The 26,133-nt window shown below is 44.8% G+C and overlaps 1 protein-coding gene and 1 long non-coding RNA gene across 4 annotated transcripts; one reads left to right on the top strand and one right to left on the bottom strand.

Annotated features, from left to right (window-relative positions):
* The first annotated feature begins 173 nt into the window (after positions 1-173).
* Positions 174-3,518, top strand: LOC128791091 (uncharacterized). 3 transcript variants are annotated; one of them, XR_008431967.1, is made up of 3 exons: positions 174-506; positions 937-1,173; positions 3,441-3,518. It is a non-coding gene; the product is annotated as an uncharacterized LOC128791091 (long non-coding RNA). The 3 variants fall into 3 exon arrangements; XR_008431966.1 differs by lacking the exon at positions 3,441-3,518 and adding an exon at positions 1,355-1,469; XR_008431965.1 differs by lacking the exon at positions 3,441-3,518 and having other exon boundaries at positions 937-1,469.
* On the bottom strand, positions 2,021-26,133 carry TNFAIP6 (TNF alpha induced protein 6). The gene is made up of 6 exons (XM_053948455.1): positions 26,010-26,133; positions 14,042-14,179; positions 12,290-12,451; positions 7,294-7,522; positions 5,116-5,156; positions 2,021-3,680 (listed from the first exon to the last, which is right to left on the bottom strand). Exons 1-6 carry the CDS (start codon positions 26,101-26,103, stop codon positions 3,529-3,531), a joined length of 816 nt encoding a protein of 271 aa, XP_053804430.1. The 5' UTR covers positions 26,104-26,133; the 3' UTR covers positions 2,021-3,528.

Here is a 26,133-nt window from a genome sequence, read left to right as displayed (position 1 = left end):
CCCGCGCGCCTCCCGCGCTAAGATGGCGGCGCGCGCGGGCCCGGCGGCGCGCGGCCTCCGGCCAATGGGAGCGCGGCCCGGGGGGTTCCCGCGCCCCGCCGCAGCCCCGCCCCTCGCCGCTGATTGGCGGAGGCGCGGCGGGAAGGGCGGGGCGCGCGGGAGGGCGGGGCCGGCCGGGCGCTGAGGGCGCTCGGAGGGAGCGGGAGCCCGGCTCGGCTCGGCCCGGCCCGCAGATCCCGGGATCGGGGAATTGCGGCGGAAAAGCGAGATCATCCACGTCCGGCCCTGCCCCTGCCCGGCCGTCCCACCCTGAGCATCCCTGAGAGCGCTGTCCAAACGCTCCTGCAGCTCTGGCGGCCTCGGGGCCCGGTCAGTGCCAGACCACCCTCTGCTGGAAGAGCTTTTCCCTAATTTCAGACCTAAACGTGCCCTGCCACAGCTCCGGCTGCTCCCTGCCTGCTGTCCCTTGTCACGAGGGCAGAGGTCGGAGCTGCAGGTCAGCTCAGGTGAGGTCAAATCCCTAATTAACGACTGGAAAGGAACTCCAGCTCCGTAGGAGCATAAGCCGCAATTCCTTGAGCCCCCGCAGCCGGGATGAAATAAGGAATCCCGGCCCTGGCAGCGAACCCAAAGGGTTGGAAAGCCCTGCAGGGATCTCCGGGATAGAGCCAGGCCATGGCTGAGTGTCTTTGTCACTTCCAGGGCTTCCCTGTGCCAGCGGAGATGCCCAGTGGGAATGGCTGTCCTGGGTTTCTTACCCCAAAAAAAACATCCCATGGGGATCCCAGGTGTTCCCTGGTTCTCACCCCTATCAATCCAAGACCTGTCGCTTCCCAGTTAAAGAAAACAACAACAAAAACCCCACCCCGAGGTCATAAATAAAGTATTAACGTTCTTCCCCCCGTGCTTCTCCTTATTCTCTTCCCTATGGGCAAGCGCTGCTGCTGATCTGGAAAATGGGAATGCTGCTGTACAACAGGCACTGTGAACGCAAGGTGGCAGGATTTAAAAAGCACATTTTAAATACAGTTGCATCCCAGAAAGGTGGCGATATGAAACTCGTTTCATGGAGCACGAGTGAAGTGTTGGAAGTAACCAGGAGAGGAGCTGCAACGTTGTTCTCCAGTACAGCCAGAAAACAGGATGATATTCCCAGTGAAACGACAATAAAAGGTCAGGAATGAAGTAAATTTAAACCATCGAGAATTAGAAGAAATAAAGAAAAAATGGGGCTGATTAGCTTAAGAGCTTCCTTCTGCAAAACTGGGGATTTGTGAAGGAATTTCGAATGAGTTGGAGATGGGACCTCTGAGTTTTTTCGATGGTGTGATTTATTTTTGTATCTTCTGCGCAGGCAGCAAGGGTGAGTTGGGCTCAATCTTCCCTGCGTGGCTCAGAAGGTCACAAGAGCCTTAGTTACAAGACCTGTTAAGGATTTATTGACCAATAAAACACCACCAACAAGGATATTCATGGTTTTGACTTAAATATTTTGTCTTACGTACTCATGTGTCAGCTTTGTTAGCCAGTCGTGCTATGGCACACAAACCCACAGTGCTGCATTCTGAACTCCTCGTTACCTCTGGAACTGCTTTTATTTTTGCTATATCTTAAACTCAAAAACTCTAAACTTTCCTCTTCCTAACTTAATGTGTCTCTGCTTTAAACTGTAAATCCACATTCTCACTTCTAGCACATAAGTTTGGAAGCCTTTTCCAAGGTCTCAGCTCAAATCCTGGGTTTCATTCTGAACTTTGGTTTACATCTGAGAGCTCCCCGCATTTCAGATTCCAACACAAAACCATTCCTGACGAATTCAGAGGATGAGGAATACAAATGCTCCAAACAAAATGGAATTCACAGGAAAATTCTTAGTGGGCATTAGATTTCAGCTGAGCTGGAGTCTAGAAAACCCTCAGAAACAAAAACTCATTTACTCCTTTAAATTAATAACATTAATTACGTTTGAAAGAAACAAAAATAACTCACTGCAAACTTGGTGGGATTAGACCAGAGGTAGCTTTAATGCTGCTTCAGGTAAAAGCATTTGGAGGAGGATTTAAATTCAGCAATTTCAACTAGAACAGTCAAAAAGGATTTAAATTCAGCAATTTCAGCTAGAACAGTCTTACAGGATTTTAAATTCAGCAATATCAGCTAGAACAGTCTTAAAAGATTTAAATTCAGCAATTTCAACTAGAACAGTCTTAAAGGATTTTAAATTCAGCAATTTCAACTAGAACAGTCTTACAGGATTTTAAATTCAGCAATTTCAACTAGAACAGTCTTAGAGGATTTTAAATTCAGCAATTTCAGCTAGAACAGTCTTACAGGATTTTAAATTCAGCAATATCAGCTAGAACAGTCTTAAAAGATTTAAATTCAGCAATTTCAACTAGAACAGTCTTACAGGATTTTAAATTCAGCAATTTCAACTAGAACTGTCTTAGAGGATTTTAAATTCAGCAATTTCAACTAGAACAATCTTAATGAATTTTAAGTTCAGCAATTTCAACTAGAACAGTCTTAGAGGATTTTAAATTCAGCAATTTCAGCTAGAACAGTCTTAAACCCGTGTAAACAAGGTCCAGCACCTCGGTGGTGTCTCCTGAACGTGCTGGGTGAGAAGTTCCTCCTGCTGCTTCCTCCCACCACTTTTATTCTCTTTACCAAGTCATTCCTTTCATTCTTTTGAAAGGACTTCATTCTCTGGATGAGGAAACCCTGACAGAACCCATGGATCTGACAAGAAAACCAAAGTGTGGAATCCAGCTGATCCTGAGCTCTTGCCAATCTTCACCTGGTGCCTGCCAGGCCATCCACACAAGATGAAATTTTGTGTCTTAAAAATGAGCTTACACTGAAGGCCCTTCCAGTTCAAGAAAATCAGTTAATTAAAAACAAATAATAATAATAATAATAATAATAATAATATGTAGAGAACAGTCTAAAAAATAAATATGTGGAAATCAAGGGAAATAAAGAGAGAAGAGCCCGTTAAGTTTAAAAATAATCGTGACAGTCACACAAAAAGTTGGTTCAAGTGGCGCAAGAAATGAGGAGAAGGAGCTGCTTATATAAAAAAAAAAAATAATTTTAAGTCTTTGGTAGAGAAGAGCCCGTTAAGTTTAAAAATAATCGTGACAGTCACACAAAAAGTTGGTTCAAGTGGCGCAAGAAATGAGGAGAAGGAGCTGCTTATATTAAAAAAAATAATTTTAAGTCTTTGGTAGAGAAGAGCCCGTTAAGTTTAAAAATAATCGTGACAGTCACACAAAAAGTTGGTTCAAGTGGCGCAAGAAATGAGGAGAAAGGAGCTGCTTATATAAAAAAAAATAATAATTTTAAGTCTTTGGTAGCAATGAATTTTACAGTACTTGTATTCTAAAAATAATTCTCTATTATCCACCTAAGTATATTTTATATAATTTATTCCCTAGTGTCGTTTCTTACCGAAACCCAGAAAAGCCAAAGAGAAAAACTCAGAAAGAGACAAACCAAAAACCTGAAACCTCCGCGTCGCTCCGCTCACAGAATCCCAAATTTTCCAGACAAGAAGCTGCTCCTGCCCTGCCCGGAGGCGTTCCTGGGCTGCGGAGGGTCCAGGGCGGAATAGCGGATCTGGAACCCGCCCGCGGTCACCGAGGCGTCCGTCAGGAACTTCAGCGTCATCACATTCCCTGCGCGGGAACGCACAATGCTGGGGCAGCGCAGGAAAACGGGGCCGGCCGCACGGGTTCGGGGGGTTCCCTTCTTTGCACAGTTATTTTTGGGGGGTTTTTAATTTTTTTCACTTCTATTTTTGGGGATTTTTAATTTTTTTCACATTTATTTGGGGTTTTTAATTTTTTTTCACATTTATTTTGGGGTTTTAAATGTTTTTCACCGATATTTCGGGGAATTTTTAATTTTTTTTGGCCTATATTTTGGGGGATTATTAATTTTTTTAACATTTATTTTGGGGGATTTTTAATTTTTTTCACATTTATTTGGGGTTTTTAATTTTTTTTCACATTTATTTTGGGGTTTTAAATGTTTTTCACCGATATTTCGGGGAATTTTTAATTTTTTTTGGCCTATATTTTGGGGAATTTTAAATTTTTTTTCGCCTATATTTTGGGGGATTATTAATTTTTTTAACATTTATTTTTGGGGATTTTTAATTTTTTTCACCTATATTTTTAAATTTTTTCACCTGTATTTCGGGGAATTTTAAATTTTTTTCACCTATATTTTTGGGGATTTTTTTTTCACATATATTTTGGGGATTTTTAATTTTTTTCATATTTATTTTGTGATTTAAATTTTTTTTTGCCTATATTTTTGGGGATTTAAAACTTTTTTCGCCTGTATTTTAGGGATTTTAAATTCCTTTCACATTTATTTTGGGGATTTAAAATTTTTTTCCACCTATCTTTTGGGTTTTTAATTTTTTTTCACATTTATTTTGGGTTTTAAGCTTTTTTCAGATATATTTTTGGGGGTTTATGGGTTTTTTCCACATATATTTTGGGGGATGTTTACTTTTTTCACATTTATTTTGGGTTTTAGATTTTTTTCTGATATATTTTTGAGGTTTTAAATTTTTTTTCCCCCTATATTTTGGGCTTAAAGTTTTTTTCATACATATTTTTGTGGGGGATCTAATTTTATTTATTAAATTAATTAATTAAATATATTTATTTTTATTTCACTTTTCTATTTATTTAATTTCAGATTTTTTTTTTGTTTTAAGGTTTTTTCAGATATATTTCAGGTTTTTCATTTTTTTCACCTATATTTTAGGTTTTAAATTTTTTTTCAGATATATTTTTGGGGATTTAAGATTTTTTTCACATTTATTTTGGGTTTTAAGGTTTTTTTCAGATATATTTTTTGGGGTTTAAATTTTTTCTTCAAATGCATTTTTTTGAGTTTTAAGGTTTTTTCAGATCTATTATTTGAGTCTTTAAGTTTTTTCAGATAGGATTTTTGGGTTTTAACTTTTTTCAGATTTTTTTTTTTAGGGTTTTAAGTTTCTTTAGGGAACACTTCCCTTTAATTAGGCTGATTTACATTTATTTCGAGGCAATTAATTGGCTTTTTGATTTCCCACAAAGAGTGCAAATAAATTACCTGTGCTAATGATGTCATCTGGCAACTCATCTCCACAAAACCTGGAAAAAATGAAATGCTCATTAAAGGAATTAAGGGAATTATGGCACAGCCCTGCTGCTGGGGCTCAAGGGGATATTTAAAAAAAAATATATATATAAAATAAGTATATTTATAATATAAATTATGTATTAAATAATATAATAATAATTAATATATTTGTATTATAATAATATTTTATTAATATTTAATATGTTTATAATAAAAATTTATTTAAGACTATAAATTGATTTAATTGGAATTCCATGTTAAAGCAATCTCCTAAAGAATTTTTTGGCATCGTCCCATGGTAAGGTTTAGGGGAGGAAGCAGTTTTCAATATCTGCAGGAAGTAAATGAAAAATGGGAAAAAAAAAACAATTTCACAAGGGGTTAAGGAAAGGAAGAGTGAGCCAAGGCAAAGAGAGGAACAACATTGCAAAAAAAAAATCCATTTAAATTATCTGTAAAAGCAAAAATTGACTCAGTCCTTGCTTTGCTGCACATCATTTGCAGAGAAGGTGTGAAAAGTGGCAGGAATGGGTTTTTTATCACTTTTTCTGCTTTATTTTCTGGAAATATTACCTTAATCTTCTGGAAAATATTACTTTAATTTTCATTCCAAATTATGGAATAATTCCAAATTCCAAATGATTCCAATTTTTACTTCATACCAAAAAAAAAAGGCTGATAAAAGGTAAATAAAACTAGCACTGAAGAAAAAAAAAAAGTGAGAATTAATTATAGGAGAGTTGAAATTTTACCCTTGTTCTGATATTGTTAGAAAATAACTTCAGCAGATTGCAACTTCAATTAAATATATTTTTGTTAACAGTTTATCACCTCTCGCCTTTCAATTAAAAGAAACACAAAACACAAATGTTTGAGACTTCCTGGAGAATTGGGATAAGCAGAGAACTAAAAAGTCTTGCGGGTTTCTTTAATTTCATTTAACAGAGCAGCAAAAGGCAAAGCTCAGTCCCTGAAATGACATTAGAAGAAATTTTATATATATATATATATATAAAAAAAAAAGATGAATCAGAGAATATTGCTACAGGAACTGAGGGTGCCTCAGCCCTACTAATTGCATAAAGTTCTGAGGGGGGAAATTGAGGAAAATAAGGAGAGAAGAGGCTGTTAAATTTCAAAATAATTGGAACAGTCACACAAAAAGTTTGTTCAAATGGTGCGAGAAATGAGGAGAAAAAGAATTTATAAAAATAGTACCAAAAAATTATGTAAATTAAAAAAAATAAAACGCATTTTAAAGAAAAATAATTTATAAAAAACACATAGAAAAATAATTTTTTAAAAGTCTTTGGTAGCAATGAATCCTTCGGATTTTTACAGCATTCCAAAAATCGTTTTATTCATGTACATATTTTCTATTGATATACTGATATTTTATATATATTTCTATATTTATAATATAGAATGTTTAAATATATAATACATAGTATACTATACTATATATATTATATGGTATATATAATATAGTATATATACTATACGATAGATCATGTATTATAAATTATTACATATTATTATATAAAATAAAATAGAATATACAGAATATATAGTGTATAGTATACTAAACTGTATATATATTACATGGTATATATAATATATATACTATACAATAGATCATGTACTGTGTATATTATTATATATTATTATAAAATATAAAGTACGTATTATAGAATATATAGAATATATAATGTATAGTATACTAAACTATATATATTATACGGTGTATATATGATATATTGTATATACTATACAATAAATCATGTATTGTGTATATTATTATATATTATTATAATATAAAATATAAAATTTATATTATATAATATAGAATATATAGTGTGTAATATACTATGCTATATATATTATATGGCATATATAATATAGTATACAATATATACTATATTATATATAGTATATAATATATACTATATACAATAGTATATATTATATATAATATAATATGCATTATATATTATATATTATATATTATATATTGTATATTGTATATTGTATATATTGCATTTATCACGTAAATTTTATAATTTACACTTTATAAACCGCGTTCTTCTAAAGGGGGGGGGGGTTGGGGGGGCAAATTGACCATAGATTTGCATCTTAAATTTGCTTTACCTGCCCACAAATCCGTTGACGTCGTCGTAGCTGTCGTAGACCTCCAGGAAGTCAGCCAGGCAGGCCGTGTCCTCCTCCACGTCGAACTCCAGGAACTGCAGGTGGATCCTCTGCCCGTAGCTGACGCGGATGTGCCAGTAGCAAACCTGCTCGTTCTCGTACTCCTTGGGGTAGCCCGGCGACTTGAAAACGTGTTTGGAGTCCGTGAAGACGCCACCACACTCTTTTCCTAAGGGGGAGATGAAAGCAGGGAGAGTTGAGGTTTTAATTCCGGCCAGGGTTGGGATCTTCGGGCGCTGTGAGCTGGAGAGATGTAGGGAATCACGGAGGAGCATCCGGAGTGACAAAGCTTCTTGTGGACGGGCTTAGCAGCTGCTCTGCAGGCCACACAACTGAGCTAGCAGCAGAAGTTGGTAAAACATGAATTTATCCACAGCAAGGAAGAAATCAAGGCCGTTAGCATAGAAACCAATAAAATAGACATGTAAGGGATATTTGCAGACTTAGTGAGCAGCATCCGTGCCTTAAAAATTTGTTGTAAGCTCCTGCCAATTAATTATTGGCGTTAATTGCTTTGTACCAATAAAATACAATAAGCTATTGCTTCGTCCAATGAATATAATGAACTGTATTGATGTAACTAATGACTTAAGGTCATTAATTAAGGGTAATAACTAATTAGTTAAGGGTATAAAAGTTGAGAACAAGTTGAAATAAAGCCGCAGCATTGTTGTCTGCACAATGTGTTTGTGTGCTGTGTCCATCTCCACAGTGACAGCTGCTGACGTTTTCCCCTGGTGTCACGCTGCAAGGTGTGGCGGGGGGTGTGTGGCATTCACATTCTCTTGACAGAGAGACACAAATCTGTCTCTCAGGAGAAGCACAGAGAAGAAAAGAGAAAACAATCTTTATCTCTGCTCCTTTGTTTTCCCCACGTGGAATGTGGTGTGGAGATTGTTTACCTGAAGTGATTGCTGGGTTGGAGTCTGGTGAAGGTTGTTTGGGTGTTGCCCTGATTTTTAAAAGTGTTAAGTTTTCTTTAATAGTTCTTCTGAAAGTGTTAAAGTTCTCATAAAACTTCTTTAGCCTTCTGATGATGTTTACATATTTCTACTGGAGTTCTCACGCACTGTTCATGTCAATAACGATTGTTTTGCATTCTTCTTTGTGAGAGGAGAGAATTGATGGACTGTTGGTTTGACCAATGTGGTTGGAGAGGTGGCATTTTCATCCTCCAATCCACTGTCACTTTTAAAATTCTATATATTGTGAGGAGAACTATAAAAGAAAATACTTTTAAAAATCAGAGCAATATTTGGGTTCAGTGACCAATCGGATCCAGCCGTGTCTCGGACTCTCAGCACAGAGTCACGAGTTTGGTATTAGTTAATAAGTAAGTAAGAAGTATGTATGTAGAATAAAACAGTCTCTCTTTAAATAGTAGATTAATGTAATATAGTATAGTTTTTAAAAAGCTATCCTTCAAGCTTCTAATCTGGAGCCAGACATCATCTTTTCTTCCCCTGTCAGGGTTGCCTTTTTTACTGTAAGGGTGTGTGTCCTATCACCATCTGTCAGAGCTGGGCAGTTCTCTGCTGTTCACTGGGCAGTTTTTTCTTTATCTCTCCCACAACCAATCCTCCCTCCAGGAGATCTCTGCTGTCCATGGGCCATTAATTATTAATTATCTTCTGTTCATGGCCAGTGAGTGTCCCTGCACGGCTGAGAAAATTCCATCATCCCATGGGGAGAGGCTCTGCCCAGGGTGAGGAGCCAAGCATTCCTACCTGGATACAATCTGAGGCTTTGGGACACCACAGCAGCCTTTGCCCACTGCATTCCCAGAGGAGCAGCTTTGTGCCCCACTGCATTCCCAGAGGAGCAGCTTTCTGCCCCACTGCATTCCCCGAGGAGCAGCTTTGTGCCCCACTGCATTCCCAGAGGAGCAGCTCTCTGCCCCACTGCATTCCCAGAGGAGCAGCTTTCTGCCCCACTGCATTCCCAGGGGAGCAGCTTTCTGCCCCACTGCATTCCCAGAGGAGCAGCTTTCTGCCCCACTGCATTCCCAGGGGAGCAGCTTTCTGCCCCACTGCATTCCCAGAGGGAGCCCAGGCCCATCTCCAGCAGCCCTGGAGCTCCAGAGGAAAACTCCAGCCTTGTCCAGGATCCTGCTCCAGCAGAAGCACAGCTGGCACTGCAGGAGGGCTGAGCCCCCATGGAATGGCACTGCTGCCACCTCCCTGACCCACAGCCTGCCAGGGCCTGCTCTCTGCCAGTGGTGTTTTGTACTACTGCAATTTTTTTCCCCCTAGTAAATAACTATTCCTATTCCCATATCTTTCCCTGAGAGCCCCTTAATTCCAAAATTATAATAATTAGGAAGGAGGGGGTTTACATTCTCCATTTCTAGGTAGGCTCCAGCCTTCCTTAGCAGACACCTGGCTTTTCAAACCCAGACACCCAGCTTTTGGAAGGAGATATTTTGGAAGCAGGAGGTGTGATCCAAACCTCACTGAAATCACAGGAAAAGCTTTCATTGCCTTCAGTGGGTTTGGGGCCAGAGCTGTGTTTTATGTGAAAGGCATTTGGGATTTCTGGCTCTCTCAACTTTACAGCTGTACTTGCAAGTCACACTGACACTCAGATTCATCCTTTCTTCTTCAAAAAACCTCTTGCAAGTGTGTCTCAAACAAAAACCAGCCCGTGATCACAGACCTGCTGTTGTACTCCTGCTGTTCCTGCTGCTCCACATTCCCTTTGGGATCAAACCACTCCTGCTTTGATCCAGTGGCCATTTGGACTTTGCTGGCTCCCTGACAGTGGGGCTGACCAAACTGGGAATGCCTGCCTGAATTTAGGATTTATCCCAGTTTAGAGCTGGAGAGGAGGAGGTGCTGTGTCAGGGTGTTCAGGGCACAGGAATTAGGAGCACTAAGATGGATTAACCCCCTGAGTTTGTACATTCTCCACGAGCCCAGAACTTCCCAGCTCAGGCCACTCCAGCACCTGGAGAGCTCGGGGGCTGCAGCACAAGAAACACCTGGAGCTGCTGGAGAGAGCCCAGAGGAGAGGGCTGGAGCCCCTCTGGAGCCAGGCTGGGAGAGCTGGGGGTGCTCACCTGGAGAGGAGAAGGATCCAGGCAGAGCTCAGAGCCCTGGGAATGTTCCCCTGGAGAAGGGAAGGCTCCAGGCAGAGCTCAGAGCCCTGGGAATGTTCCCCTGGAGAAGGGAAGGCTCCAGGCAGAGCTCAGAGCCCTGGGAATGTTCCCTTGGAGAAGGGAAGGATCCAGGCAGAGCTCAGAGCCCTGGGAATGTTCCCCTGGAGAAGGGAAGGCTCCAGGCAGAGCTCAGAGCCCTGGGAATGTTCCCCTGGAGAAGGGAAGGCTCCAGGCAGAGCTCAGAGCCCTGGGAATGTTCCCCTGGAGAAGGGAAGGCTCCAGGCAGAGCTCAGAGCAATCCCTGGGAATGTTCCCCTGGAGAAGGGAAGGCTCCAGGCAGAGCTCAGAGCCCCTTGCAGGGCCTGAAGGGGCTCCAGGAGAGCTGGAGAGGGACTGGGGAAAAGGGATGGAGGGACAGGAGCCAGGGAATGGCTCCCACTGCCAGAGGGCAGGGATGGCTGGGAGATTGGGAATTGGGAATTCCTGGCTGGGCTGGAATTCCCAGAGCAGCTGTGGCTGCCCTGCATCCCTGGCAGTGCCCAAGGCCAGGCTGGAGCAGCCTGGGGCAGTGGGAGGTGTCCCTGGCATGGCAGGGGTGGCACTGGATGGGCTTTGAGGTCCCTTCCAGCCCAACCCATTCCACCACTCCACGCTCACCCCTAGCTGGGATGAACACTTCAAACACCCCAACAGTTCCAGCAGTTCCCTTTGCCCTCTGAGGCCTCCCAGAGCAGAGCGCAGGCTCAGTTCTGTCGGGGATTTGTCTCTGTGCCCCCAGCTGCTCATGTCCCTCCTGCCAACAGCCCTGCCAGGCCCCACAGCCCCTGAGCCCCAATCCCTGCGGGGCTGCAGGCTCGTGGCTCCGTGGTTTTGGCAGCTCTGCTTTCCTTCTGTGCTGGGCCCGAGCTGGACAGCAGCTCCCAGAGGAGCCAGGGGAACGGTCCCACGCCGAGAGGGCGAGGGCAGGAGTCCTCTGCAGCTCCGTCTGTGTGTGTGTGTGGAACATCTGGGACGGGCCCCCGCCCCGCAGAGCTATTTGATGAACACAAACAAGCCCTGGGAGCACAAACGGAACGTGCACAGCTGTGCAGACGTCATGGCCCAGCCTGAGCCCGGCTCTGCCAGGCCGGGAGCAGCGGCAGGGCCAAGCTGGGCTTTGCTGCCCTTCCTGGGGCCGTGTCTGCCCTGAGCCCTGCTGGGTGAAGGGACACCGAGTGCAGGGGATGGGGGGGATGCCATGTCAGTCCTGTGGCAACTCTGATCTGCCCTGGAGATCCACTTCTCCTCCTCTAATTACACGCAGAGCGCTGCTGGGAGCTCCTCTCAGAGAATCACAGGATGGTTTGGATGGATAAAACTCATCCCACCCCACCCCTGCCATGGCCAGGGACACCTCCCACTGTCCCGGTGCTCCAAGCCCCATCCAGCCTGGCCTTGGGCACTGCCAGGGATCCAGGGGCAGCCCCAGCTGCTCTGGGCACCTGTGCCAGGGCCTCCCCACCCTCCCAGGGAACAATTCCTGCCTAGGAATTCCTCCCTAGGACAAGCTCCTAAGAATGCCACTCCCAGGCAGGGCATTCGTTTTCAGAGCTGTTGTATCTCAGACCAAAAAAAAAAAAAAAAGAGAGAAGGTTTAACCCTAAATTTACCCCATTTCAGGCAGAATACCTCAGATGATGGGCAGAAAGCCCTCAGATTATTCAGATAAACTGTGGGCTAAATGCCAAAGAGGACAGGAGAGGACAGAAGGGGGCAGAAGGGGACACAATTCAGATAAATTGTGACCTAAATGCCAGAGGGGACAGAAGGGGACAGAAGAGCCCTGTGGTTGCTCCTCACCGTTGGGGTTGTAGCAGTAGGCGTCCCACCTCTCGCTCCTGTTGAGGCGAATTCCATAATCAACAATTCCAGTCTTGCCAAAGCCACAGTTGGCTCCAGCTTTTACTATGGGATACCCAACTCTGCCCTTGGCCATCCAGCCAGCAGCACACACGTGGAAACCTGCAGCAGAGGGAAACCGAGTCAGCAAGTGGTCAGTCCCGGGCTGCTCTTATTCCACAAAGCCTCACTCAGTGACCTGGGTGTAATTGGCCTGAGAGAAACTGAGCTACAGCGGAGAGCAGGACGGTGAGGGGGCAACTTTAAATGCAGAGGGTAAAATTGAATTGTGTTCTCCACAATGTGATTACTGGGTCTTCACCTGAAGCCCCAAATCAAATGCAGATGGACTGCACGGTCAGGTTTAAGTGCTCTACCAGCACTTGTAATCCAATTATCCAGTGGATGAGTTTTCCAAGGGTGTTCTCTGTTTCCCTTTCGAAGTCAGACAAATTTACTCAATCCCATCTCAAGGGCTCTCAGCATTAAGATCTAAAAATAAATAAAACACTACAGACAGCTAAAATCCCCAAGCATTTCCTTAAAACACTTTCAATTTAAATTTAAATACCTGAAATGCCTCAGGGATTTCTTGCCAAACAAAAAGATCCCCTTAATGCATTTTGTGGCTGGGAACTTAACACCACTAGCCAAAGAATGCAATGTTGCAGAGACCCATCCAATGTTTTCATGGAGAGGAACTGGAACATATTTGTGGCATCTTAGGGGCTGGAGCTCCTCAGAAGAAACAAAAGTACCCTTTTCACATGTGCTGGTGCTGGGAGCCAGCTTCTGACTCAACAGCAGGGTGAAAAAATGTCTGGAGTGGAGGATATTTTCCATTGTTTTCCCAGTGCTCTGAATGAATGAAGAGCTTAGGAATCAGCTGGAAATCCAGGGGAGCCCTCACTCAGCTCCACTTTCCACTCCAAGCACAGAACTCATTCCCTTGAAGAGAAAATATCTTTATGGGGATAAAAGTGGTTGGAGCGAGTCTAGAGGAGGTCAGGGAGATGTCCCCAGGGCTGGAGCCAGGCTGGGAGAGCTGGGAATGTTCCCCTGGAGAAGGGAAGGCTCCAGGCAGAGCTCAGAGCCCTGGGAATGTTCCCCTGGAGAAGGGAAGGCTCCAGGCAGAGCTCAGAGCCCTGGGAATGTTCCCCTGGAGAAGGGAAGGCTCCAGGCAGAGCTCAGAGCCCTGGGAATGTTCCCCTGGAGAAGGGAAGGCTCCAGGCAGAGCTCAGAGCCCTGGGAATGTTCCCCTGGAGAAGGGAAGGCTCCAGGCAGAGCTCAGAGCAATCCCTGGGAATGTTCCCCTGGAGAAGGGAAGGCTCCAGGCAGAGCTCAGAGCAATCCCTGGGAATGTTCCCCTGGAGAAGGGAAGGCTCCAGGCAGAGCTCAGAGCCCCTGGCAGGGCCTGAAGGGGCTCCAGGAGAGCTGGAGAGGGACTGGGGACAAGGGATGGAGGGACAGGAGCCAGGGAATGGCTCCCACTGCCAGAGGGCAGGGATGGCTGGGAGATTGGGAATTGGGAATTCCTGGCTGGGAGGGTGGGGACCCCCTGGCACTCATCCTGCTCCTTACCAAGCAGGCAGCTTGGACAAAAACCTACGGACTTTACAAAGCGCCCCGGAGCCTGGAACAGCAACGACAGCCCCAACACCCCCCTGAGCACCCCAATGAGCACCCCAATGAGCATCCCTGCTTTCTCCAGACCTATTTTCCGAGCCGCCTCCAGCTGCTGCAGCGTGGCCAGGCGTCCTCCCTCGTACTCGCACACGGCCCTGGCCTCGGCGAAGGTCAGCCGGTACTTGCCGGAGCGCGCCTCGCGGTGGTACACGCCGGCTGCCCGCTCTGCAGGGCGACAAGGGACAAAGGGTCAGCTCCCCCCCTGCCCCAGCAGCTCCCAGGGCCCCGCAGGGAGGGCTGCTCCTCAAAAAAAGCTGCTCAGACTCCCAGCAGCGGGGCTCAGGGACGCTCTCATTCACTGGTTACAGACGCGAGTTCAGCCACTGACCTTGGCACGCTTCTGGCACCCAGCAGCTCCTGCTGTTCCATTTGTAGGGAGAGCTACCACTCCCAGGGCATTTGGAAGCTGGTACCTACCCCCCTTTATTTCATCCTCACTAGTTCCTAAACTGTGGCAGGCACATTCTTCCCCCTCTCAGGATTTTTTCACAGAGCAGCACAGAGGAAAGAAAGAGAAAACAATTTCTATTTCTGCTCCTTGTTTTTCCCATGTGGAATGTGCTTGGAGAATTGTTTACCTGGGGTGATTGCTGGGTTGGATTCTGGTGAGGATTGTTTGGGCCTGGTGGCCAATCCAACCCAATCCAAACCAATCCAACCCAATCCAATCCAATCCAACCCAACCCAACCCAATCCAATCCAATCCAATCCAATCCAATCCAATCCAACCCACCTGTGGCTGCACTCTCAGAGAGGGTCACGAGTTGTGAGTTAGATTTGGTAGTTAGAAAACCAGGTTTGTAGTTTTAGTATCTCCTTTAAATAGTAAATTAATGTATTCTAGCATAGTTATAATAAAGAAATCATTCAGCCTTCTGAGCTGGAGTCACACACCAGCATTCCTTCGCACTGGGTTCACCTGCATTTACAATACTAAACAGAATCACAAAATCACAGAATGATGATGTTGGAAGAGTTCGTCAAGTCCAACCCGTGCCCCAACACCTCAACCAGACTGTAGCACCAAGTGCCACGTCCAGTCTTTTTTTAAACACATCCAGAGATGGTGACTCCACCACCTCCCTGGGAAGACAATTCCAAGTGCTTTATTATTCTTTTGGTGAATTTTTTTTTCCCAATATCCAACCTGTACCTTCCCTGATGTAGCTTGAGGCTGTGTCCTCTTGTTCTGTCAGTGCTGCCCGGTGGAAGAGACCGACCCCACCTCTCTGCACCTCCCTTCAGGGAGTTGTGGAGAGCAACGAGGTCACTCTGAGCCTCCTCTTCTCCAGGCTGAGCACCCCCAGCTCCTCCAAACTGGAGGAGAGTATTGTAAAATGCAGGAGAACCCAGTGGGAAGGAATGCTGTTGTCTGACTCCAGTTCAGAAGGCTGGATGATTTCTTTATTATAACTATGCTAGAATACATTAATTTACTATTTAAAGGAGATACTAAAGCTACAAACCTACTTGTTCTAGCTACCATATCTAACTAACTTATAATTTGTGACCTTCTTCTCCAGAGTCTAAACACAAATAGATCTGATTGGCCACCAGGCCCAAACAATCCTCACCAGAATCCAACCCAGCAATCACCCCAGGTAAACAATTCTCCAAACACATTCCACATGGGAAAAACAAGGAGCAGAAACAGAAATTGTTTTCTCTTTCTTTCCTCTGTGCTACCCTATGAAAAATCCTGAAAGAGAGAAGAATATCCCTGCGACAGGAGAGAATGTAATTCCTGGAGAAAATGTAAAAAGTTCAATAAAGGATGGCAGGAGACAGGGGTCATGGAGTAAAGGTTGTTACTGCCAGGTGCATCTTGGCACTCAGCTGTGGCAGCAGCTCTCTGGCCACAGAGAAAACACTGGAGATTCTCTCTCTGCAGACAAAATAATTGTCCCAAAGATCTCCTTTTCTTACCCCTGCCTGCCTTCTTCCCATGGTGTCTCCCAAATCCTGCTGCTGGACCAGAGCAGCACACGGAATTGTGGATGATGTCTGGAGAAAGGGAAGGCTCCAGGCAGAGCTCAGAGCCCTGGGAATGTTCCCCTGGAGAAGGGAAGGCTCCAGGCAGAGCTCAGAGCCCTGGGAATGTTCCCCTGGAGAAGGGAAGGCTCCAGGCAGAGCTCAGAGCCCTGGGAATGTTCCCCTGGAGAAGGGAAGGCTCCAGGCAGAGCTCAGAGCCCTGGGAATGTTCCCCTGGAGAAGGGAAGGCTCCAGGCAGAGCTCAGAGCCCTGGGAATGTTCCCCTGGAGAGGAGAAGGCTCCAGGCAGAGCTCAGAGCCCTGGGAATGTTCCCCTGGAGAAGGGAAGGCTCCAGGCAGAGCTCAGAGCCCTGGGAATGTTCCCCTGGAGAAGGGAAGGCTCCAGGCAGAGCTCAGAGCCCTGGGAATGTTCCCCTGGAGAAGGGAAGGCTCCAGGCAGAGCTCAGAGCCCCTTGCAGGGCCTGAAGGGGCTCCAGGAGAGCTGGAGAGGGACTGGGGACAAGGGATGGAGGGACAGGACACAGGGAATGGCTCCCACTGCCAGAGGGCAGGGATGGCTGGGAGATTGGGAATTGGGAATTCCTGGCTGGGAGGGTGGGGACCCCCTGGCACTCATCCTGCTCCTTACCAAGCAGGCAGCTTGGGCAAAAACCCACGGGGCTTACAAAGAGCCCCGGAGCCTGGAACAGAAAGGACAACACCAACTTCCCCAGGCATCCTCCTGGGAAAGGCTGCGAGGAGCTCAGGGATGAGAATGAGAAACAATTCTTCTCCTCACCTGCTGCACCCGGCGTTGTGAGCACGTGGAATGTGCTCCGGAGGTTTGCTTAGCAAAGGGTGGTTTCTTAATTAGCCAGTGGTGATGGTGTTTTAACTAAAGGCCCAATTAGGGCCAGGGTTTCTTGATAAAGAACATAATCAGCCTTCTGTAATGCTTCTGTGGCAATCCTTACCCAGCGGGGGCCCTTGCCCTGACACTCAGCCAAGACTACTTTGCTGTTTTTGGGGATACTTCTTGTTGCAGCAGCTTGTTGTATATTCATAGACTCTTATGCATAGTAAACTTTTTTTTCCTGAACTTTCTTACATGTTCTAGGAATTGCTTTTTGTGGTTCTTTTCTGGGTCTGCTTTTTTAGAGTGTACGTATTTTTTTGGTTGTGGTTTTGGTTTACTTTTATCAGCTCTAATTTTTGGGTCTTGTTCTATGCTGTCTTCAGACAGTGAGTGTTGGTAGTTGACATATTTGTAGTAGATGTCTTTTTTTATATGTTCATTGGATGTTATTTCATCTAAGTAGGTATTTTAACACAATATAGCTATTTTACTACTATGGCTATAGTAGTTAATCAACAACATAGTATAGTAGTTAATCAACAACAGAAATAAAAGCTATATCTTTATAACAAAGCTACTTTAACACGATGCATATAAAACATAGTTTAATATTTGCAAAAAGCCAATAATTTAAAGCCAATATTTTAATTTCACCTGTGTCTATAACACAGATGGAGAGGCAACGTTCAGCTGTGCCAGGCAGGAAGGGTCAGGAAAGCTCAGCCCTGCTGACCACAAAGGGACGTGTGTGACACCCAAAGGATGTGTGTGACACCCACAGGGGTGTGTGTGACATCCACAGGGATGTGTGTGTGTGTGTGTGACACCCACAGGGGTGTGTGTGACACCCACAGGGATGTGTGTGTGACCCAAAAGGGTGGATATGTGTGTGATAGCTGCGAATTTTAGCTTTTACATTTTTCATGTATTTGTAACCCTGCAGTTCTTTAGTGCATAACTCCAAGCTCCACACACAACGTGAGCTGCTGCTCCCCCATTCTGGGCAGACACAGCAATTCCTGTCCAGGCCTGGCAGTCAAGGACCTCTCACTGCCTCAGGCCCCCGGAGATGGAAACAAAAGTGAGTTGGGGGGAGCAAACTGGGGGTCAATGACTTCATTACCTGGAATTGGAACAGATCAAACCCCAATATGCAAATGGACCAAGATGATAAAAGTGTGAAAACCCATGAGCCATCATCCACTTTTGGGTGTAGCCCCTGGGGGGCTTTGCCTGCTCTAAATGCACCTGGAGGCCCTTCAATGAATAGAACAGCTTTTTATTCCCTTAATTCTGTCTGGCCTCAGTTTTCACATGGCCCAAAAAGGTGTTGTGTGTGTGACACCCACAGGGATGTGTGTGGCACCCACAGGAATGTGTGTGTGACACCCACAGGGATGTGTGTGTGACACCCACAGGGATGTGTGTGTGTGTGTGTGTGTGTGTGTGTGTGTGTGACACCCAGAGGGATGTGTGTGACACCCATAGGGATGTGTGTTTGTGACACCCACAGGGATGTGTGTTTGTGACACCCACAGGGGTGTGTGTGTGTGTGTATGTGTGTGTGTGACACCCACAGGGATGTGTGTGACACCCACAGGGATGTGTGTGTGTGTGTGACACCCACAGGGATGTGTGTGTGTGTGACACCCACAGGGGTGTGTGTGTGACACCCACAGGGATGTGTGTGTGACACCCACAGGGATGTGTGTGTGTGTGACACCCACAGGGATGTGTGTGTGTGTGACACCCACAGGGATGTGTGTGTGTGTGACACCCACAGGGGTGTGTGTGTGACACCCACAGGGATGTGTGTGTGACACCCACAGGGATGTGTGTGTGTGTGACACCCACAGGGATGTGTGTGTGTGTGACACCCACAGGGATGTGTGTGTGTGTGACACCCACAGGGATGTGTGTGTGACACCCACAGGGGTGTGTGTGTGACACCCACAGGGATGTGTGTGACACCCACAGGGGTTTGTCTGTGTGTGACACCCACAGGGATGTGTGTGTGTGTGACACCCACAGGGATGTGTGTGTGTGTGACACCCACAGGGATGTGTGTGTGACACCCACAGGGGTGTGTGTGTGACACCCACAGGGATGTGTGTGACACCCACAGGGGTTTGTCTGTGTGTGACACCCACAGGGATGTGTGTGACACCCACAGGGATGTGTGTGACACCCACAGGGGTTTGTGTGTGTGTGTGACACCCACAGGGGTATGTGTGACACCCACAGGGATGTGTGTGTGTGTGTGTGTGACACCCACAGGGATGTGTGTGTGTGTGTGACACCCACAGGGGTGTGTGTGTGTGTGACACCCACAGGGGTGTGTGTGACACCCACAGGGGTTTGTGTGTGTGTGTGACACCCACAGGGGTATGTGTGACACCCACAGGGATGTGTGTGTGTGTGTGTGACACCCACAGGGATGTGTGTGTGTGTGTGACACCCACAGGGGTGTGTGTGACACCCACAGGGATGTGTGTGACACCCACAGGGGTGTGTGTGTGACACCCACAGGGGTGTGTGTGACACCCACAGGGGTTTGTGTGTGTGTGTGACACCCACAGGGGTATGTGTGACACCCACAGGGATGTGTGTGTGTGTGTGTGTGACACCCACAGGGGTGTGTGTGACACCCACAGGGGTGTGTGTGTGACACCCACAGGGATGTGTGTGTGTGTGTGTGACACCCACAGGGGTGTGTGTGTGTGTGACACCCACAGGGATGTGTGTGTGACACCCACAGGGATGTGTGTGACACCCACAGGGATGTGTGTGTGTGTGTGTGACACCCACAGGGGTGTGTGTGTGTGTGACACCCACAGGTAGGATTTGGGGTGGGAGAAGTTTAGGACACATCACGTCAGTGCTTGGAAGGGTTTGTGGAGAACAGAACATCAGCAGGAGCTGGGGAGGCTCCCCGGGATGCTCCCTGGGCAGAGCTTTGGGAGCAGTTTGGAGTCAGCATCCCCAGCCCTGCGTGTCCTGTCTGGCTCGGGGAAGCTCCTCCTGGATCCCCATCACAGCATCCTGCTGGCTGGGACTCCCAGAGCCTCTGCAAGATGAATCAGAGCTTTGTTTTGGATTTCCAGAGAAGTGAAATCACAGCTACTTGGATGGAGGAGAGGCAGAAATTAAAGGAGGGGGGGAAATGTCAAATAAAAATATCTGAGCGTGTGTCACAAAGGGCAGGACCAGAACAATTGCTGGCTGACATTTCTGCTGCACGGAAAATTAAAGCAATTTCTTCATTATTTTTTTACTTTGCCGTGGCAATTCCGAGATAAAACAGCTTTCCAAGGAAAACTAGAAACTGCCAGTGCTGCTACAAGTTTTACAATCTCTGCATGTTGCACTTGTCTGGTGCCATATGTATGGAAATCTGTCTCGGCAGCAATCTGCATATCTCATCTGAGGGGTTTTTTTTTGTTTAGGTCTCACTTATATTTAGCAGGATCTGAGAGGAATGGCTGTTTGCAGCTCTGCCCAGCCAACGTGACTGAGAAAGGATGGAAAGCAGGCAGCATTTGTACAGTAGTTATTTGCAGCTTAAAAATAAAGGATGGGTTTCCTAGGGACACGCTTGGGGTCGGTGCTTTTGGCTGGGTTAGGGGAGGTTTTTGAAAAAGCCACGGAATTGTGGTTGGGAATGGTGAGAGCCCTTAACAGACGCAGGGTGACCTTTGCCAGGGTGGTTTTTGTGCCCAGAGAAATAAATTCTAATGCTGAGAGCAGTCTGAGGAGAGGGAGAGCCTCCTTCTGCAGCATCCCTGGCATGGGCTAAGAGATCCTCCGCAGCAAAATCTTCCTGAAGGAGCCCAACAACCCAGAGCTGGGGGATGGTGGCAGGTTCTATTGCAAAAACTCCTTTTTAATTAAGGATTTATTCATAGGAATTCATTCAGGAGGTCTGATTTTTAAATGTGCTGCGAGAGGGAGTAACACCCTTGACTAAAGATGGATCTTTCCCTGTATAATTCAATTTGGCACGATAGGTCATGTACACAGAGGCAAGGATCTCTAATTCTTGGTGCCTTGGGAGGGTGAGGAACCCACTGTTGCCATGCATCCACCAGAATCCAAAGATGATCCCACAAATGTGCCTGATGCAGCTTTTGGAATATCTTTTGGGATTGGCCAAACATCCCAAAAGTCGGCACACCAGCCAAACAGGTGGAAAATGGATTTTTGGGGGCCACGTTGGACAAACATTTGGTATCTAAACCTGCAGCTTTAGCCAAAGTCACCCAAACATTTGGTTTAGGTTGGCAGACTGGCAGATCTGCATGGCTAAAAGCAAGCAAAGCGAAAAAAAAAAAACAAAAAAACCCCAAAAACTCAAGCATAACTTTTGATTTAGTCACAGGAAGTATTACTTTTCAGTCACTCAGCAATCTGTCATGGCTAAGCCCATGAGAAATCAAGATAAATCGGCTCAGTGTGTGTGTTGGGAATGCTGGGTTGGGAATGCAGGGCTGGAGAATCCCCCAGGAGCCAGCTCAGTGCTGGGCCTGCCTGCACGCTCTGTAGATATTTTTATTTCAACTGTAATATTTGTATTTTAACTGCTACAGGTGCAGATGATAAAAAAGCTGATACTTTGCTCGAGGTAAAAATTATGGTTTTACTCTTTCTTGTTGGATTGTGCCCTTTTCTAACTCAGAGGCATTTTAAGAACTTTTATTCTATTTTCAGTCTCATGAGAAGGGTGAGACAATACAGATGTTTTAATTCACATTATTACAATTAGAAGCTGACTATATTTTAATTACAATGCACTATAAGTGTAATTTAATTGTCTGTAAATCTATTTCCCACATTTCTCAGATGACAATTTAAAAAGTTGGGATGATTTTCTTTCCATGTTTGCCGTGTTTATCAGACTGGGGAAGGATCTGCAGAAGGCAACAAGAAATGGTCCTGGAAATGTCTGAGGCACAGAAAATTGTGTTGATTTTCTTAGAGAATTCAACACATTGATGATTTTAAAGCACAGTTTGGGGGACAGGGACTGGTGACAACAGTTCTGAAGAATTTCTGAGGTTAAACTCCTGAAAGTTTTTAATTTTGCAGGAGTTTGTTCTTAGTTCTGGGCATTAGAAACACCAATCATTGGCCTGGAAGCCTGGAATGCACATTATTGATCCTTGCAGAGCCCAAGGAAGGGGACTGGAAACCACTGACTGTATTCCCTGAGCTCTCAGAGCTGCCTCTAAAATCTCACCTTTTTTAGATCAAATCCCCCAGATTTTCAGATCTTATCCCTCTAAAGGTATCTCCCCCCACTTGCTGCTGGAATGTCACTGTGGACAGGCAGCAGCTTTTGCAGAATATTGCTGCTGGCTGCTGAGAATTTCTGATTTTCTGTGCTGACCCCCAGGAGAACACTGCATTCCACCTGGAGGCCGTGGAGAAGGCTCCAAAATGGAATGGCAGAACTGGGATTGTGGGTGGGGAGTTTGGATAGAAGTGTGTGATGTCACAGGGTGGGAAACTCAGAGTTTAAGGGTTTAGAATACAGGAATAGATAGAAAGCAAGAGGGAGGTTTTAGGGTGGAGGCTGCTCCTTCTCCTTCACCTCTTCTCCATGGGTTTGGGTGGTTTTGTGTAATTGGATAAAAAAGTCCACATTGCAGGCACGGGTGGTTGGTTATTGGGTTAAAAATAAAAATAATTCAGGTGTCATTTCTTAATTGGACAGTTTATCTTTAAAAGGCCTTGTAGAGAGAGGTAAACCTCCATTTTTAGTTTGTTAGAGTGAAGAGATGTAAAACTCAGGGTTTGTGAGACTGTGACAGAGATAAGAACTGATAAACACCTGAGTCCCAACAAGAAATCCCATCTCACACATTTAATCCCGACCTTGGCAGAAAAAAGAAGCAAAAAGAATTGACACATTGCAGGGGGGATCAGAGTCTGCGAGGCTGAAAGCAGCAGCACCACCCTGAGAGGAGCAACCAGCTCCCATCCCTTTTATCCCTCTGCAACGTGACAAAACAGCCTTTGGAAAAACGGGCCACACGCACGTCCTGCCCCAGCTCTGGGTGTCCCAGAGCCCGGCAGAAAATCCTCATTAACGGATGGGATCTTGCACTGGCAATATTTCCCCCCCTCCCTCCTCAGCTCCGCGTGGGGCTGTGCAGGATAAACTCAGCATCAGCCCCAGAGCTGGGTCAGAGCAGGCTTAACTCCTCCTTTCCCTATTTATGGCTCTGGATGCGCCTCCACACCCGCGGGCACAGGGAAATGCGCGCAAATTGCTGTCTGAGCCCAGGAAACCTGCAGGAAATGTTGATTTTTCTGGCAAGCACAGGGCCATGGGTGCCGTGGCTCCGGCTCCTGTGCCCCAAAACGCCTCCCTGGAGCGCAGGGACAGCGGGATGCTGCCAGGACAGGGAGCCCCAGCTCACCCAGAGCAGCAGGAGACCGATGCTAAATGCTGAATAAAGAGGAATATTTCACTTTTTTTTTTTTTTTTTTTTTTTTAAGCAGAGGGTCACGTAGAGCTGCTGGCAGGGAGCCTCTGCTGCTCAGAGAGCTTCGCCCAACTTCACCAAACCAAACCCCCCTGAGGCAGGGAGCGGGAATGGGAAAGGATTTGGGATTGTGAGCAGCAGCTGAGAAGTGGCACTGGGAAGAGCAAATCTGGGCAAGGCTGATGGTAAAACCCCGGGCACGACGGGCGGGTGGCAAAAAGGAGCAGCATCAAAATTCCAGTGGCACCGGGAAAACATCCCCGAGCAGGTGACAGGGGCAGCTGCGATATATAATATATAATATATACTATATAATATATACTATATACTATATACTATATACTATATACTATATACTATATACTATATACTATATAATATATAATATATAATATATAATATATAATATATAATATATATATGTGTGGTATATATAATATATATATATATATAATATATATATGTGGTATATATATTATATATATTATATATTGTATATTATATAATTATATAATTATATATTATATTATTATAATATTTATTATATATTATTATCTATAATTTTCTCTATTATATATTTACATATTATATATTTTATATAATATATTTTATATTATATAATTATATAATAAATATATAATAATTTATAGTAATAATAAATATATAATAATATATAATACACGATAGATTATAAATATATAATTATATTATATTAATTATATTATATATTAGATATATTAGATATTAGATATTTTGTTATTTCTTATTTATTTCTATTGTTTAATATATAATATATCACATATCATATATATCGTAGATCATCATACATAGATATATCATATATAGATATATAAAATATTGTTATATTATATTATATTATATTATATTATATTATATTATATTATATTATATTATTGTATATTATATATATTGTATATTATATATATTGTATATTATATACTGTATATTATATATTGTATATGATATATTAAATATGATGTATTAAATATGATATATTAAATATTATATATGATATGCGGTATCTTATATAAATTTGCTTTTTGTATTTATATATTTTATACATATAGATACATATGCATGCTACGAGTTTGTGGAGGAAAAAGGCAAAATGGAAATTTTCCTGAATTTGGGGTTTGGTTCTTTCGCAGAAGAGGAGAAAAGCGAAGCTCAGATGTCACTGTGCACCCCCAGCTTTTATTCCCCTGATGCTCGAGCACAGGCTGAGGTTGGGGTGACTTCCTTTACTATTCAAGTTATTTTATTTTAAATGCCAAGAAGCACGAGCGGGATGGCTGCGAATTTGCCAATTTAATCTTCATTTATCTACGGATAAATGGACTCCATGCTAATTCAATTACCTGCACTCTGAGGTTCATTTCAGAAATGTCACTGCTGCACTTACACAAGATGGGGCATTTCTGTTTTGCTTTGTTTGCTTAGAGAAAGCCACCAGGATTTTTACCCCCTGCTTTATTTTTTATTTGCTCTGCCGGTAAATGCTTAGGGGTGTAGCCAAACAGAAATTTTTGATGCATTCCAATTAGCACACAGCTGCTCCATTTGAAAGCATTTAAATGGATTTTTTTTTTTTTTTCCTTCCATTTGACTTCAGTTCATGGAGCTGCTCAAATTTTCGAATTTTCGAGCGGCAGAGGGGGGAGAGGCTGGAGCTGCCGAGCTGCTCTTTCCCCACCTGAGCAGCCTCGGGAGCTGCGAGGCACAAGAAGAAGGTTTGGAGGAGTCATTAAAAATCTGCAGCCAAATGGAAAAAAAAAAAAAAAAAAAAGAAAAGAAAAAAAAAAAGAAAAAAAATGATCATTTCTGTGCCTCGTCTGTGCTCCCGGGGCTCTGCAGGCTCCTCTGAGAGGGGCTGGTGAGACACCCTGAGCGCGGGCAGCTCCAGGGATTCCTGGGAATCCTCAGGGAAAATGCCCAACATTCTGCGGGGGATGGGGGATTTGGAAGGATTTGTGTGGAAAACAGAGCACTCGGTGGCAGGCTCCATCCCGAGTCAGCTCTGCGCTGCAATGGGTAATGACAACGAGCTAGGAAAGAACCCTCGGAGCTCTTGGAGGTACCAGAAACCGTTCCCACAGCATTTTTTTTTTTTTTTTTTTTTTTTTTTTTTTTTTTTTTTTTTTGTCCTGCCCTTTTGAAATCTTCCCCGGGCGACGTGAACAAACCAACAGTGCCCATTTCTGCACTTCTCCAGAGAGGCAGGAGACGTTATCACTGTTATTTCCAGATCGTTTCGTTTCACACGCAGGACCCCAGGCATGGGAAGCATGTTCCTGCAGAAAGTAATTCATTCCTCTGGCAAATGTTTCTTTTCAGGCCCGTTCTCCCTCAAAACAAAACCAGTGCTGTTTAATGAACGCAGTTCTCACTTTACCCCCTGCCTCAGGAAAATACACTCAGATGAAATGTTCTATTTAAATAAATAAATACCTTTTCCTGCAGTCCGGTGACACAAATAGCAAGCTCGTTATAAAAGGGGCAGTCGCTACTCAGGTAAGGAGATTCCAACAAGTTTCAGCGCGGATAAAGAGTGACATCAATGCACAGGCGGGTTTTGTGGTGCCGGGAGCCCGTCCCGGCCCTGCCGGACAAACACCGCGGCCCCGCAGCACGGGATGGGTGAGGAGGGAGCGGTTTCTTACCTAACCAGATGGAGTTGTGCAGCACTCCATCCCTGAAGCCCCAGGCTCCAGCCTGGCCGCACAGCAGGGCAGGGAAGAAGAGCAGTGCGATCATCTCCGGGGCAGCGAGGGGCTGGGAATGTCC

This window comes from Vidua chalybeata, chromosome 7 (assembly GCF_026979565.1).
Source record: "Vidua chalybeata isolate OUT-0048 chromosome 7, bVidCha1 merged haplotype, whole genome shotgun sequence".
Lineage (NCBI taxonomy): Eukaryota > Metazoa > Chordata > Aves > Passeriformes > Viduidae > Vidua > Vidua chalybeata.
The sequence above is the reverse complement of the archived record's forward strand: the minus strand, read 5'-3'. Positions and strand labels throughout refer to the sequence as shown.

What these genes read in the sequence shown, in the direction of transcription:
- TNFAIP6 (XM_053948455.1), bottom strand. Translation starts at nt 26,103, where the DNA reads ATGATCGCACTGCTCTTCTTCCCTGCCCTGCTGTGCGGCCAGGCTGGA. An exon ending in GGAGGCGGCTCGGAAAATAG is followed by an intron (nt 12,452 to 14,041) that starts GTCTGGAGAAAG and finishes CCTCTGCTGCAG; the next exon opens with GTTTCCACGTGTGTGCTGCT. An exon ending in GTCAACGGATTTGTGGGCAG is followed by an intron (nt 5,157 to 7,293) that starts GTAAAGCAAATT and finishes CATTTTTTCCAG; the next exon opens with GTTTTGTGGAGATGAGTTGC.